The 15010-nt window shown below is 38.8% G+C and overlaps 1 protein-coding gene across 10 annotated transcripts in view; it reads left to right on the top strand.

Annotated features, from left to right (window-relative positions):
- The window catches only part of NEO1 (neogenin 1), a 549782-nt gene that overhangs the window by 425937 nt on the left and 108835 nt on the right, over window positions 1-15010 (top strand). For 6 of the 10 annotated variants that reach the window (XM_050968061.1, XM_050968059.1, XM_050968058.1 and 3 more), the window contains exon 8: window positions 4884-5103. In XM_050968061.1, coding sequence (XP_050824018.1) covers window positions 4884-5103 — 220 coding nt within the window. The remainder of the gene's footprint in view (window positions 1-4883; window positions 5104-15010) is intronic. The other 4 variants (XM_050968064.1, XM_050968062.1, XM_050968067.1 and 1 more) reach the window with 1 other exon arrangement.

The following is a 15010-nucleotide window of genomic DNA, read 5'->3' as shown; positions in this document are numbered from 1 at the left end:
TGCTTCCCCTGGGTAAGTTTGCTTGCTTATTCCTTGCTTACCTTACATGTACAATTTACAAGTCTTTCATGCATTTATTTGGTTCATGGTTTATTTTTCACACCCGCTGTTTTTTTACTGTGTTTGCTTGATCTACCTACAATGCAGTCAGGAGAAGTATTTCCAGTCTCTAGTCTTGCACAGGGACACAACTGAGTTTTTGTTAATCTGGGAAACTTTGGCAGCTCTCCCAGATGCTTCGGCTTGATGCCTACAGGTTCCACAAATACAGTGTACAGACTACTTCAAGCAAATGATGGGAGTGTTTCATTATATGTAGAGATGAATGTATTAATAAGTGGACAGTGTTTTAAATTAAACGTGAATTTTAAAAAAATTCTTTAGAATTATTTTTTATGGGCAGCTTTCATCAGGTACTTTGGTTTCAGTTCGGTTATTTAAAAACCTTTAGATAACTCTTTTAATTAACATGGTGATTTGCAACAATAGATAAGACATGTTCCCTGCCCCAAAGAGCTTATAATTTAAATAAATCACCTGACACAATTACCAAGACATCATACATGAACCAAAACTTTAATGTAATGTAATCTAAAGATGCATATTTTGAAATTAGAATGTCAAGAAGTGTTGGATTTTAGGAGAGAGAACTGCTATTGTGGAAAAAGATTTGCTACTGAGTTTAATTTTTTTTTCTTTTTAAATTCATAACAGATATTTGTTTCCCTCATTCTTCCTGGAATTAGGCTGAGCAACTAAAAGGGTGGCTATGATTAACTTTCTTTGAATGTTAAGCCAATGAAATTGATGCTATGTGGAATTATGTGGGTAAAATTTTCAAAAGTGCCTGAGTTAGGGTCCTAAGTCCCCCTGGAATGGAATTTAGGTTCCAAACACAGTTAAGTGCTTATGAAAATGCTACCCTAAAGCAGTGGAGCAGTCATCTTTCAGGGATGGACCAGAAGTTACCACTTCAGAAGACGTATGGCTGCCTGACATGGCTTCTATGCAGTACAGTACAACTTGATATTTGTATAGCACTCTTCACACAAGCCGAATCCCTAAGTACTTCATGGAATTAAATAATGAAGTAACAGAGATAAAAGTAGAAGGAAAGGAAATAAAATCTACAGGGGAAAAATAGGTTTTCAACTGGAAATAAAAATGAGAGTCTTCAGCTATGCTGGGAGATTATTCATGTTTACAGGAACTATATAGAAAGCTACCACATTTTTATCCACAATGGCAAGATTGTGTTGAGGGAACATAAAGAGTGTCAGTGATTAGGAACACAGTCCAGTAAACAGTGAGGCAGGTGCTTAAATATGAGCTTCAGGGAGCTCTGCTGACTTAAATGGGACTATGAATATGCTTAAGGTTAAGCATGCACTTAAGCACTTTGATGAATGCTATTCTCCTGCTTTGCCCCCTTTATCCTTTGGTACCTCCCATACTCCTAGGAGTACTAGGTGAAGCAGTGTAAGGCCACATACACCCACATCTCTCCTGGGTTACTGCAGCTCTTATTTGGCCCAAGAACAAGGACCAGAATCTGTCCCAATGTCTGTAAGAAATCCATAAAGATATAAAGGGGAAAAAACTTGGATTGGATTCTGAAATGGATGAGACCCTACTAGAGTTGTTTGAAGATGGGAAAGCTGACTGCACTACTTAGTTTGTCTGAGAAGAGCCAATGGCATTCTGTACATACTGGTATTTGGAGGGGTTATTAGTCTGTTGTATTTCAGTTTCTACTGCCTTAGACAATCTCTGAAAATTACTCTTCCTAAAGTAAATAGACTCTGATCACAGTATCCCAGCAGTAATCATAGAATCTCTGCCCTGGAGGAAAATTTCTTCCTGACCCCAAATATGGCAATCAGCTAAACCCTGAGCATGTGGGCAAGACTCACCAGCCAAACACTAGGAAAGAATTCGCTGTAGTAACTCAGATCCCACCCCATCTAACATCCCATCACAAGCCATTGGGCGTATTTACCGCTAATAGTCAAAGACCAATCTCATTATACCATCCCCTCCATAAGCTTATCAAGCTTAGTCTTGAAGCTAGATGTGTCTTTTGCCCCCACTACTCCCCTTGGAAGGCTGTTCCAGAACTTCACTCCTCTGATGGTTAGAAACCTTCATCTAATTTCAAGTCTAAACTTCCTGATAGCCAGTGTCACTGGAATTTAGTGGTCATGATGGCTTCACCTACACTTTTCCCAAACATTGCCAATGTAAACCAGGTCAGAGAGGATATTTTTAAAAAAGGGGAGGGGGCACAGATTTCAGCAGATGTGGACTGTGTGGCAGTTATAGTGGTGATATAGTGGTAGATTGGCATATGTGATATGTGGGGTGGAGTTAAGGCCCAGTCAGCTGAGGAAACACAAGGTCTCAGTCAAAGGAGAAGATAAGAGAGATGGAGACTTACTTGCTGTGGTCCTTTAACCAATAAAAGCACAGGTCTTTGAAGCATCGTGCGCGTGATTGTTTCATATTAAGTAGTTCTCATCATAGACTTTGTCATATTCTGTAGGTCTGATGAAAGCAAATATTCTAGGCTATCAGCCAATGGATATCACTTCTAGCACCATAAAAACATGGCTAGTTGTTCTTGGTTTCGTTTTGTTTTTTGAAGGACTGAACCTGCAATATGAAAGTAATATGAAGCATAAACTAAATTATAAGCATGGTTGTGAGTGTATTGTATATATTGCTTTAGCCATTGGTGTCAGTTGTTTGAGAAATGGAAACTATGAGAACAGAGAATTCTGCTTGGTCAAGACTGAGAGCGTATTTTGTTGCCAGTTTTCATATTTGGAATTTAAAATGAAGGTTCTTTTAGTAACACTGTCAATAGCCCTGTCTTTCAATGTCTGTGCTGATTTGCCATCTTGTTTGTCGTTCATGCAACTGTAACATTATTTTATTCTGTGGATGTGTCTGTAGTTTTGTCCTTGCCACTCATGACAGAGGTGCTTATCATCCACCAATACTGCAGTTGTCCTCTATGCCTCTAGTGCACAACAATCAGTCACTTCCTCCTCCTTCCTATTGATATCATAACTGCATAAAAAAAAATGTAATAGCATATTGTGTACCATCAGCAAAAGAGTGAGGCAAACTCCAAATTTTAATAATTCACACGAGAGCCTCTACTAAAGTGTCTAAAGTTAAATGTAAAGCCTGAAATGTGATGCAAGCTACATAGCATGCATCAAAGATGTTTTTAGCTTATTGTAAATACCAATTTAATCTTGATTTCCAAGAAGGTCAAAAACAGCTCCATTATCCAAGCAATCACAATGATTGTCAGACAGTTCAACTAGTGCTCATTCAGATTTTACATCAGTAATATTTAGGACATAATGATTAAGCTTACACATGGTTAATGTAAAACAAAGTACAAAATAATTTTCAGAAAAACTATAAAGGAACAATAATACCTTGCTATTATTTTAGTATTATGACACAGCTTAGAAAGTGGGCGGTTAATGATTTGGACTTTTTGGCTGTAGACACCTGACTCTAGACATCCTAAAATGTCAAATTGCTGCTCCAGATCATGGAGGCACTATGACTTCTCAACAAAATGTTTGTAAGAGTGTTAAAAACATGTATTGTTCCCTAACCACATTTTTGGAAATGGCTGAACCGTTTCCATAGATCATAGAATCATTAGATGACATTTCCAAAAACAAGTCAACCTGAATGCTTTAAGTTTTTAATAAAGTTCTAAGCAACTGAAAAAAAAATCTTGTAATGGAAAATGTCAGGTGACCTTAACAATCGGAGTTGCTGCATTCACAGTCTATAGTACTGCATGTAACTGGGCTTCTCCGACACAGAATATTAGCACTCGATTTAGTGGAGGCTTGCATGGTTTATCTTAATGGGATTTAGCATAAAACTGTTTACATACAGTAGCTGCTGCTATTAACATGCATCAGATTACAGTTTACCACTTTTTAATATATTATTCCAAGGGATTTGTCTGAGCATTACTATAGAAGCGTAATATATGATGACATACAAGGCATTCAACAACACAGTTTACATGGCATTCTTCATCTCATGAAGCAATATTAGGTGTGGTTCTGTTAATACCCTTTAAAATTGTCATAAAAAATCAGTAAACAATGAGAAATAACTAGTTATTGGAGAGAAATACCTGATTTGGGTAGAAGATAGGAGCATCTGTCTAAATATCATAGGAAGACTATCACTGCATCAGATGTATTGACTGTATTACAGCCCAAACTCCTTCCGATACCAGTTAAATGGTACTATGCAGCAGGTAGATGACACTATAGTTTGATACGCAACTGGAACTCTGCTAACCTACTTCATAATTTGCCCATCAGAACTGGATAACCTTGCAGTGCCTCTTCAATGAGCTTTGTATAATCCACAGATTACCTTTTATAACTGAGTCTAGTACAAATTAATACCACATTTTAACAAAGTAAAATAGAAAATCAGGTTTGAATGTACTATTGAATAGCAAATGAAAGTTGATTTATTTTTTTTTATTTCTTACAAAAAATGAAAAATATTGTTGGGCACCGATGTGTCCTCTTATGAGGTGATATTTTTCCTCAGTTCTCACCCTTCCCCTTCCCTTGCCACTTCCATTACAATGGAGATTTGGTCTGCTTGCTCTACAGTGATGCTTCCTTTAATATTTCCCATTAGTTTTCAATAGTTACGCTTTGCCTGCATGTCAGCCTTCAGTTTAATGGCCTTTTGTGTGTGTGTTCATTTTGTTTTGTTTCCCATCGTGGTTTTGTTTATTTCTTTTGTTTTTTTCTGTTTTTCTTTTTTTAAACCGTCGTGATGTTTGCCCTTCATATTCCCCAATATTTGCACATGACAAGATGTTGCCATCCCAACATTACCTCCCACTTCACTGACCAGTGCCACTACTGACCATCTAGCACCAGCTACAACTGGACCATTGCCTTCAGCTCCTCGGGATGTCGTGGCCTCCCTCGTCTCTACTCGCTTCATCAAACTGACGTGGCGGACACCAGCATCAGATCCTCATGGAGACAATCTCACCTATACAGTATTCTACACCAAGGAAGGTATAAACAGGTAAAGACCTCTGCTTGTGAATTGGATTGAATTCAGTTTTCTGCATCCTTTCACATCTCAAATACTGTCCCCTCACACTAGTTTATAAGGGCAAACAATATATGTATAGTGTGGTTCCATACAGTGTCCAAAAGCTGAAGGGCTAGAGGGGTTGCCAAAGTTTTACTGGAAACAATTAGAATTAGCAGTCCTTGATATTTATTCCAGGGCTAAATGTTCAAGGGACAAGTAAAATATGTATGGTAAACTCTTGCACCATGTTAGCCCTTAAACAGTCAATAGATACTACACCACAATATCTGAAATGCAGAAATTATTTCATGTTCTAAAACCAGAGACATACTGTCAGATTCCAGATACTACAGTGTGGTAACTGTTGGTGACTGTTGACTCCTTTACGTACAACAGTTGCCATTAAAATCATCGTATTGCTGATCATTCATTAATCTTCTGTTGGCACAATGCTTCACCAGTTTAATACAATACATCCAGCTTTTTTAGTGAAAGGATCTGCCATTCAGAATGGCAGTCTATCTAGCATCATCATGAGGTAGAAGCTCCCCTAATTGGTAAACAGGAGTTAATACTCAGTTTAAGCAATGCAAGTCTTCAGGGGATGTCAGGGAGCTGGCGCCTCTACCATCTGGGAACTCATGGGGGGCAAATTTCTGGGAATGCCTGCCTTCCTCCCCCAATTCAAGGTCTTCAGTTGTGTAAATATTCAGCAGGAACCAGGAAGATACTTCCTGCTGAAGTGCTTCTCTCCTGAGCAAAGGGGCAGACACATCTCTTAATCTTTAGAGAATCACCTAGGAAATTCCAGGGCATTACCATGTAGGTAGGGGTTGATTTGCTGCTAATACCCTCTGTGGTTCACTTAATTTGGCCCACACAAATTCTGCTGTGGCCCTAATTCAGCAAGGTTTTTAGCATTTGTTTAACTTTAGGCATGTGAGTCATGACACTGACTTCAGTAGGACTTCTTATATTTAAAGTTAGGCACTTGCTTAAGAATCCTGCTGGATCAGTGCCTAAAAGTATGTCCACAGTGCAATACAAAACCTGTGGCTGGCCCATGTGAGCTGACTCTGGCAGCAGGGTTATAACATTGCAGTGTAGATGTTTGTGCTTGTGCTGGAGCCTGAGCTTTGAGGCCCCACAAATGGAGAGGGTCTCGGATCCCAGGCTCCAGCCCGAGCCTGAATGACTACATTGCAATGTTATAGCCGCACAAGTTGGGTCCCATGAGCCTGAGTCAGCTGACATAGGACAGCCATGGGTGTTTTATTGCAGTGTAAACATATCTTATGTGAGGTGGACACAGCCCCAGTCAGCATTCCTGCAGGCTCTGCTGCTAATCTCTTTGTATAAGTGTATTTTTTTTGCCAAATAAAGATAATAATGTTTACCTACTTTAGAAGGGTGTTATGTAATTTAACATTTGTAAAGTGTGGAGATCCTGAGATGAAAGCTGGACCTGGAGATCCGCGTACCTATGACTAGAAAATTTTATGTAACGTAAATAAGAAGCTAAAAGAAAATGTAATGAGCTAGATTAAAAGTAAGATATAACCATCATCCTCTCTAAATGCTATGCCTTCTCATTAAAAATGAGTGTGGTTGCTGTCTGCCTTATATTCAAATTAGGCATGATCTGACAAGTTGCCAGTGTTTATCCAGGTTAGGCTGAATTTTGATTCTGTCAAACTTAATTAAGCAAACAATTCATGGAGTCATAGAATCCTAGAATATTTGGGTTGGAAGAGACCTCAGGAGGTGATCTAGTCCAATCCCCTGCTCAACGCAGGACCAACACCAACTAAATCATCCCAGCCAAGGCTTTGCCAAGCCGGGTCTTAAAAACCTCCAAGGATGGAGATTCCACCACCTCCTTAGGTAACCCATTCCAGTGCTTCACCACCCTCCTAGTGAAATAGTGTTTCCTAATATCCAACCTAGACCTCCCTCAACCTAGTCACTGCAACTTGAGACTATCGTTTCTTGCTCTGTCATCTGCCATCGCTGAGAGCAGCCTAGCTCCATCCTCTTTGGAACCCTGCCTCACTTTTCTCTTCTCCAGACTAAATAACCCCAGTTGTCTCAGCCTCCCCTCCTCAGTCATGTGCCCTAGCTCCTTAATAACATTTTCATTGCCCTGCGCTGGACTCTTTCCAATTTGTTCACATCCCTTCTGTAGTGAGGGGACCAAAACTGGATGCAACATTCCAGGTGTGGGCTCACCAGTGTCGAATAGAGGGGAATAATCACTTCCTTCGATCTGCTGGCAGTGAGCCTACTAATACAGCCCAACATGCCGTTGGCCTTCTTGGCAACAAGGGCACACTGCTGACTCATATCCAGCTTCTCATCCATTGTAATCCCTAGGTCCTTTTCTGCAGAACTGCTGCTTAGCCAGTTGGTCCCCAGCCTGTAGTAGTGCATGGGATTCTTCCTTTCTAAATGCAGGACTCTGCACTTATCCTTGTTGAACCTCATCAGATTTATTTTGGCCCAATCCACCAATTTATCTAGGTCACTCTTGACCCTATACCTACCCTCCAACATATCTACCTCTCCCCCTCATCTTAGTGTCATCTGCAAACTTGCTGAGAGTGCAATTAATCCCATCATCCAGATCATTAATAAAGATGTTGAACAAAACTAGCCCCAAGACTGACCCTTGGGGCACTCTGCTTGATACCGGCTGCCAACTAGACATCGAGCCATTGATCACTACCTGTTGAGTCTGACAATCCAACCACTTTCTATCCACCTTATAGTCCATTCACCCAATCCATACTACTTTAACTTGATGGCAAGAATACCGTGGGAGCCTGTATCAAAAGCTTTGCTAAAGTCAAGATATATCACATCCACCACTTTCCCCATATCCACAGAGCCAGTTATCTCATCATAAAAGGCAATCAGGTTGGTCAGGCATGGCTTGCCCTTGGTGAATCCATGTTGACTGTTCCTGATCACCTTCCTCTCCTCCAAGTGCTTCAAAGTGGATTCCTTGAGGACCTGCTTCATGATTTTGCCGGGGACTAAAGTGAGGCTGACTGGTCTGTAGTTCCCCCGGTTCCCTTTCTTCCCTTTTTAAAAGATGGGCACTCCATTTGTCTTTTTCCAGTTGTCCAGGACCTCCCCCAATCACCACGAATTTTCAAAGATAATGGCCAATGGCTCTGAAATCATATCAGCCAATTCCCTCAGCACCCTTGGATGCATTAGATCTGGGCCCAGATTGTTTATTAGGGGATTATATTAGTTAACACTGAAACTAATCTTCAAATCAGTGCCTGAAGCTAGCTAATCCTCCATTCAAAGCATGACTCTTGTCATGCATACAGTCACTAACTTCACTTTACCTAAACCAATGTGCTTGAAATTTTACAAGCAAATCCTGTGGTAGGATTCTAAAAGGTATTTGAGAGATATGGGGCAACAAATGGGAAGCGCTCACATCTTGAATCAAATTAAAATTAGAAAAAGATTTGACATAGAAATACCAACTTTGTTTTAGAAACTTGAAATCTAATCAATTTTTTTTTTAAACAATGAATAAGAACAGAAGTTCTCAAGCTGAGATGCATGCACTGCTGATGGTGTTCAGAGAGCAGATTGGTCACATAGTACTAACTCCTCCATATTTCTGCCTCTAATGTTGCAATGAAAGCTAGCAAACATACACTAAAGCTAGGATTTTCAGAGAGACCTAGGGAATCATACACCCAGCTTCCACTGAATTCCCCTTAATACCCTTTGAATTTCACAGCCTTAAGGTGGGTTATGAGACCATCTCTATTCTAAAATACACAATGCACACTAAAAAAAAAAATTTAACATTCTTAGCTAAAACTAATTTCAGGTATTAGTTTGTTACTGAGTCCCTTGGTCATTTTTTTGTGACTTGCAATCACATTTTCCTGTTTAAATGTTTTTTTTCTGTCCATTGTTGTGGGGAAAGATTCAAACGAACAAGGGAAACTGATTATGCACAAAATAAACTGAAAAATGGGGAGAATTATTTCTTGAAACTCTGTCAAACTAATCTTAGATATTCTAACGATAGTAGGCTAAAAAAAAAATTCAGACAGAAGAGTGGTGAAGTTGACAATGGGTATTCCATTAAACTTTTTAATGCGGACTGGCTTCTTTGACTAGTTGTACGGGTTTGTGGCAGAATTGTTTATTAATCCAATTTATGTTACAATTACATAGTTAATTACTCAGAAATTATGAAATCCCAATGTTAAGGTTGCATGTGCAAAGGTAACTCTGTCCGCTCTTGCATATCTGCTATAAAACAGCCTTTAATCATATGATCACTTTCTATATGTTGAATAAAACAATATCTTACATTTTTTCTTAAGTTTTAATTGCACATATATTATTTTTTAATACTTGTACTATTTTCAAAGTCATAATGAGCCAATATATCTTTGCTTTATGATTTGACTTTTAAAGGTGTTGGAATGACTTCAGTGGAAATACAGTATAGTTGTAGCCATGTCAGTCCCAGGATATTAGAAAGACAAGGTGGGTGAGGTAATATTTTTTTATTGGACCACTTTTAGAGAAGGACAACTAAAATGATTAGGGGTTTGGAACAGGTCCCATATGAGGAGAGATTAAAGAGGCTAGGACTTTTCAGCTTTGAAAAGAGGAGACTAAGGCGGGATATGATAGAAGTATATAAAATCATGAGTGGTGTGGAGAAAGTGAATAGGGAAAATATATTTACGTGTTCCCATAGTATAAGAACTAGGGGCCAGCAAATGAAAGTAATGGGCAGCAGGTTTAAAACAAACAAAAGGAAGTTCTTCTTCACACAGCGCACAGTCAGCCTGTGGAACTCGTTGCCTGAGGAGGTTGTGAAGGCTAGGACTATAACAGAGTTTAAAAGAAAACTAGATAAATTCATGGAGGTTAAGTCCATTAATGGCTATTAGCCAGGATGAGTAAGGAATGGTGTCCCTAGCCTCTATTTGTCAGAGGGTGGAGATGGATGGCAGGAGAGAGATCACTTGATCATTACCTGTTAGGTTCACTCTCGGACACCTGGCATTGGTCACTGTCAGTAAACAAGATACTGGGCTGGATGGACCTTTGGTCTGACCCAGTATGACCATTCTTATGTTCTAACTTTTGATGGTATGAGAGACAAGCTTTCAAGACCAACAGAGCTCTTCTGACCTAAATGAAGAGCTCTGTGTGGCTCAAAAGCTTGTCTCTCTCTCCATAGAAATTGGTCTAATAAAATATACTATCTCATCCATCTTGTCTTCAGTGGAAATAGTGCTGTGGCACTTTTGAAAATGAGGTCATGAGGTCTCTTTTCTAACAAGTATGTATATTAACAATTTAGAGCCAAATTCTGATACCCTTGATCATGTTGAGTAGTACCTTACTCTGCTACTAGTCCCATTCATTGTTACAGTATGTGATCGTGTAATTAAGGACTATGTCTTAGTGTGTTTATATAAAGAGACAATTGTACTTGCAACCTCAACATTGTCATTCCCTGACTTCTGTGTGACTAACAGTGAAAGCATAACATTCTTCTCACATAGCTATTTAAACAGAATTCCTACAGGAAAAAGAGGAAAAACTGGTAGGAAAAAAATTCCATAATGTGAAACTGTCTGGACTCCACTGGAATACCTGTCTTACATAAATGACAGACCATAATCATGTATGCAGCTTTAACTTTATACAAGATGAGCAGCAAATGAGGTGGTTCCTGCAGAGTGCCCATCCATCAGTGATTCACTTCCACTGAATTTCTCTGTACAGTGAAGTGAGCCACATATAGATATGGCATGGCCTACCTTAGCTGCTCACTTTATGAGCTTAATGATAGGACTGCAAAATGCACTTTGCATGATCAGAGTGTGATTTTTCACTGCAATGCTCAGGCACTCCTCATGAGCAGTAGTACCATACCAAATGTCAGCTTTCACTTACCAGCTGCTTCATCTGTAGAGCTGTTCAGAAAGAGGTTGCCAAAAAAAAAAAAAGAGGAAAGCTTATATTTTCCATTTTCCTCATATTCCAAAGCAGCTGAATCAATTTTCATTTCATCAGTTTCTCTCAGAGAATAAGTTTAAAAAGGAGAGCTGAAAGTTATAGAAAATAATCAGCTGAAAACAAGGAGTTGCAATGCAGCTACTTATGCAGACAGCTATTGTGTCTGCTTTCACTACTCCTGATAATTACAAAGCAGTTTTTGATTATATAAATTTTGTATGGTCCAAATGCTGACAGATGCAACATGAGGGGGTAATAGATATGGGAAGCTGTCTTAGGGGGCAGGCAGTAGAGTACCTTGTGTCACATTTTGTACTAATTTGTGAGTGCTCAGAGAGAGCCAGATGGAGGCAGTGAGTAGTTGGGGCCTATCTAATGGTCTTGGAACTATTCCCCAGATAAATGCACTAAATCTTTAAGTGCCTCCATCCCGGTTTACAATATTTCTCTTCTAACAGTAAGATATGGAAGCAGAAAGAAGAAGCTACATGGGCAAGAGAGGCTGTGTGGATTATCATAGTTGGACTTGAAACCACACACCCACGATTGTAGAAATCTATAGAAGCCATCTTTTCTGCTTCTGTATCACTGAACTGGAAACCAGAGATAACTCTGTCCTCGAACCATGACCATCATCTTCATCTCATATCAGTGACTTCAGTATGGAGAAGTGACCTGCTTTCATTGATGGAATTACATTTAAACTGAAGTGCATTGATGGATTTACATTTAAATTGTGGCACGTGACTTTATGTCGCTATAGTCGGGGCATTAAGTGTACCCACGGAAGATAAAGTACTACCTTCCTTAAAAATCACTAAGTCGTACCTGCCTTTTTGTCTCTTCACTAAAAATCATAGAATATCAGGGTTGGAAGGGACCTCAGGAGGTCATCTAGTCCAACCCCCTGCTCAAAGCAGGACCAATCCTGAACTAAATCATCCCAGTCAGGGCCTTATCAAGCCTGACCTTAAAAACCTCTATGGAAGGAGATTCCAAATGACCAAAATCAAGTTCATTTCTCAAAGGGTGTACAAGGTTTCAAGTGCAGAAGTGTTTTTTCATACTGTGAAACTTTGCATAAACACCTAGCTACTGTGTCAGGGCTACAGACTGCTTAGGGGGTGGGCCATAAATTAGGTAGCTAATGGTACAAGATCGTGGAGTAAATTGCATATACCAAATACATGGACAGTACTAACTCCATCTACTCCAGGATTCAACTCCACCAATTCCAAACTCTGCAAATAGTCTTTTTCCCCCTAATATCTCCAGCAATGTGGGTACAATGGATAGATCTTCAGGGAATGGGGATGAGGCAGAGCTAGAGTGGTTTTGGTGTTTCGGTAATACTTTCCTAATGTTTGGATTCTTGCAAGTGTACCGTTAAATTTGAATTTCCAGGCTAGCATTTGTAGCTTTTTTAAAGAAAGTTACAGTATTCTCTTCAGGGCTCTTTTCCCTGAATTAATTGATAGCTATTTGCAATCTTAATTCCATTTTGCAAAGCTGTTTGTCTGGAAATTTAGATAGAGTGAGATAGGATAGCCTTAATGTTCTGTTGGGTAATATAGTTATTCATATCAGACATCTGTTATGTTACCTATTATGCGTACCTAAACACATTGGCGCTCGTAAAAGTATTCAGGACTCCCTAAGAAAGAGTATAAATGAGAGATTTATGTAACACTTAGACTTATCTCAACATATTTTTAACATACTGTTGTGATGGATGGCACTGTCCCTGTTATTACTGAAAATTATAATACTTTGACATATCCACCTAACTAATTTCTGGTAAATAAGTGTTCTCTTTCCATTACAAGAATTTTATTTTCATAATATTGCAAAATAACTTGAGTGTTACATTTTTAGGTAAAACTAGTGAGTACATTTACCTTTGGGTGATAAAATGTGATATATTTTGCATGTCAATGAGATATTCACAGCTGTTGAACAACATTCGTCCAATTACACTTGTTCTGTGTATTTTAAATACCAATCATTATATATGGTGTAAGCTATAAAGGGATCCCATCAATTTGCAAAATTGCATTGCCAACTGAAAATTTCGTATCTACTGTAACTGGAAAAGTTAGTTAGGAAAAACTATTTCTCTGTTTTTCCAATTTGTTAGCACTTTGGGATCAGCCAATTTTACTGAATAGTCAGTCAGCTCCTCTCTTGCTGAAAAGACCTCTATAAACATCAAAAGAGGAGAAAAGTATTTTTTGAAGTTCAGAACATATTAATAGGATACTCTGTCAAACTGAAATTTTAAAAAATAGTCAATTAAAAATTAAGTTGTGTGTGTTCTTTTAAGTTTCCTTCTACATTACCAAAGAGACAGTGCTGGGAAACTGTTTTTATGAACAAATTTTAAAAACTGGTTTTAGGAAGCATGGTTTTTCCTCAGTGGGGGTAGAGCATAATATTGTGGTAGTGTGGCAGCATAAATGGTTTTGAAAACAGTGTTGAAAACCAGTCTCCAGTTGGGCACAGAACTAGCTGAAACTTTTTAAAAATCTTTTTTTAAAACTGGTTTAATTGCATTGTCTTTCCATAATATAAACCAGACCTGAAGGCAGTGTGGAGAAAGAGGGAAAAATTGTATGAGAGCAACTTTGTTTCTCCCTCTTCAGCACAAATGAGTTAATAGCAGGTAATCATTAGTGTGAGAATTGTCTGCCCTCTGCTGCAGAGTTAAACAAAGTGCACTAATCAAGAGGGAAAGGATGGTATTAACACAATGTTAACATTTTCTTTTTATTAACTCACTGGGGCAGTTGCTAATATATACTTCTGTAATACTGCTCTTATTTTAATTTGAAGAAAGCGGAAGAGTTTGCCCTTCTCAAACAAAACAGAGTATTTAAATGATATTTTTAAAACACCTAGCTGGCCAAAAATTCACATGGAAAAAGTGAAATGTGTTTGAAAATAAAAGTAATAACTGCTGGTGAATTTTAGGTTTTAACAATTCCTTTTAATTTTGAGCTAGTCCTCAATACCATACTCCCACACTGAATGTATCTGTAGAGGCATTTTCTGCTGTTTTGTAGTTGTAATTGATGTTTGCTGAATTTGTGGGCACTAGCCCCTCTGGTTGCCATAATATTCAGACATGCATAATCTGTTCTCCCAGCTAGAATATAACTCACTAAAGGTTAGCATTGTGACAAGATATTGAAGTTCAACCAGAGGTGGCTCAGATTACTTGCCTTTTTATATCACTTAGAGCAGTGGTTCTCAAACTTCTGTACTGGTAACCCCTTTCACATAGCAAGCCTCTGAGTGCGACCCCCCTCTTACAAATTAAAAACACTTTTTAATATATTTAACACCATTATAAATGCTGGAGGCAAAGCCGGGTTTGGGGTGGAGGCTGACAGCCTGCGGCCTTTCCCCATGTAATAACCTCGCGACTCGCTGAGGACTCCTGAACCCCAGTTTGAGAACCCCTGACTTACAGTATACAGATCCTCTGGACAAGGTAATGTGGCACCTTAGCATGGTCTCCTACAAAACATCTCTTTTAAAAATTACATCATTATCTATTATTTATAAACATAAGATCAGCTCTCCTTTGATAACACAGGTGACACTCCATAGAGTTTATGTTCAGAAAGGTCCAATCAGCTAGATTTACCTCCTGTGTATCAACAGGCAAATTACCCATGTATTGAGCTCAATAATGATGTGTGACTAAAGCATAACTTGTGCTTGGCTTAAGCATATCTTCCAGAAAAGCATCCAGTCTTGATTTGAGGATAACAAGATGGAGATTTATCATTCCCCTTGGTAATTTGTTCCAGTGGTTAATCAAACTTGCTGTTTAAAAATGTGCCTAATTTCTAATTTGAATTTGTCTGGC

Source organism: Gopherus flavomarginatus, chromosome 9 (assembly GCF_025201925.1).
Source record: "Gopherus flavomarginatus isolate rGopFla2 chromosome 9, rGopFla2.mat.asm, whole genome shotgun sequence".
In the NCBI taxonomy this organism is placed as follows: Eukaryota; Metazoa; Chordata; order Testudines; family Testudinidae; genus Gopherus; species Gopherus flavomarginatus.
The sequence above is the reverse complement of the archived record's forward strand: the minus strand, read 5'-3'. Positions and strand labels throughout refer to the sequence as shown.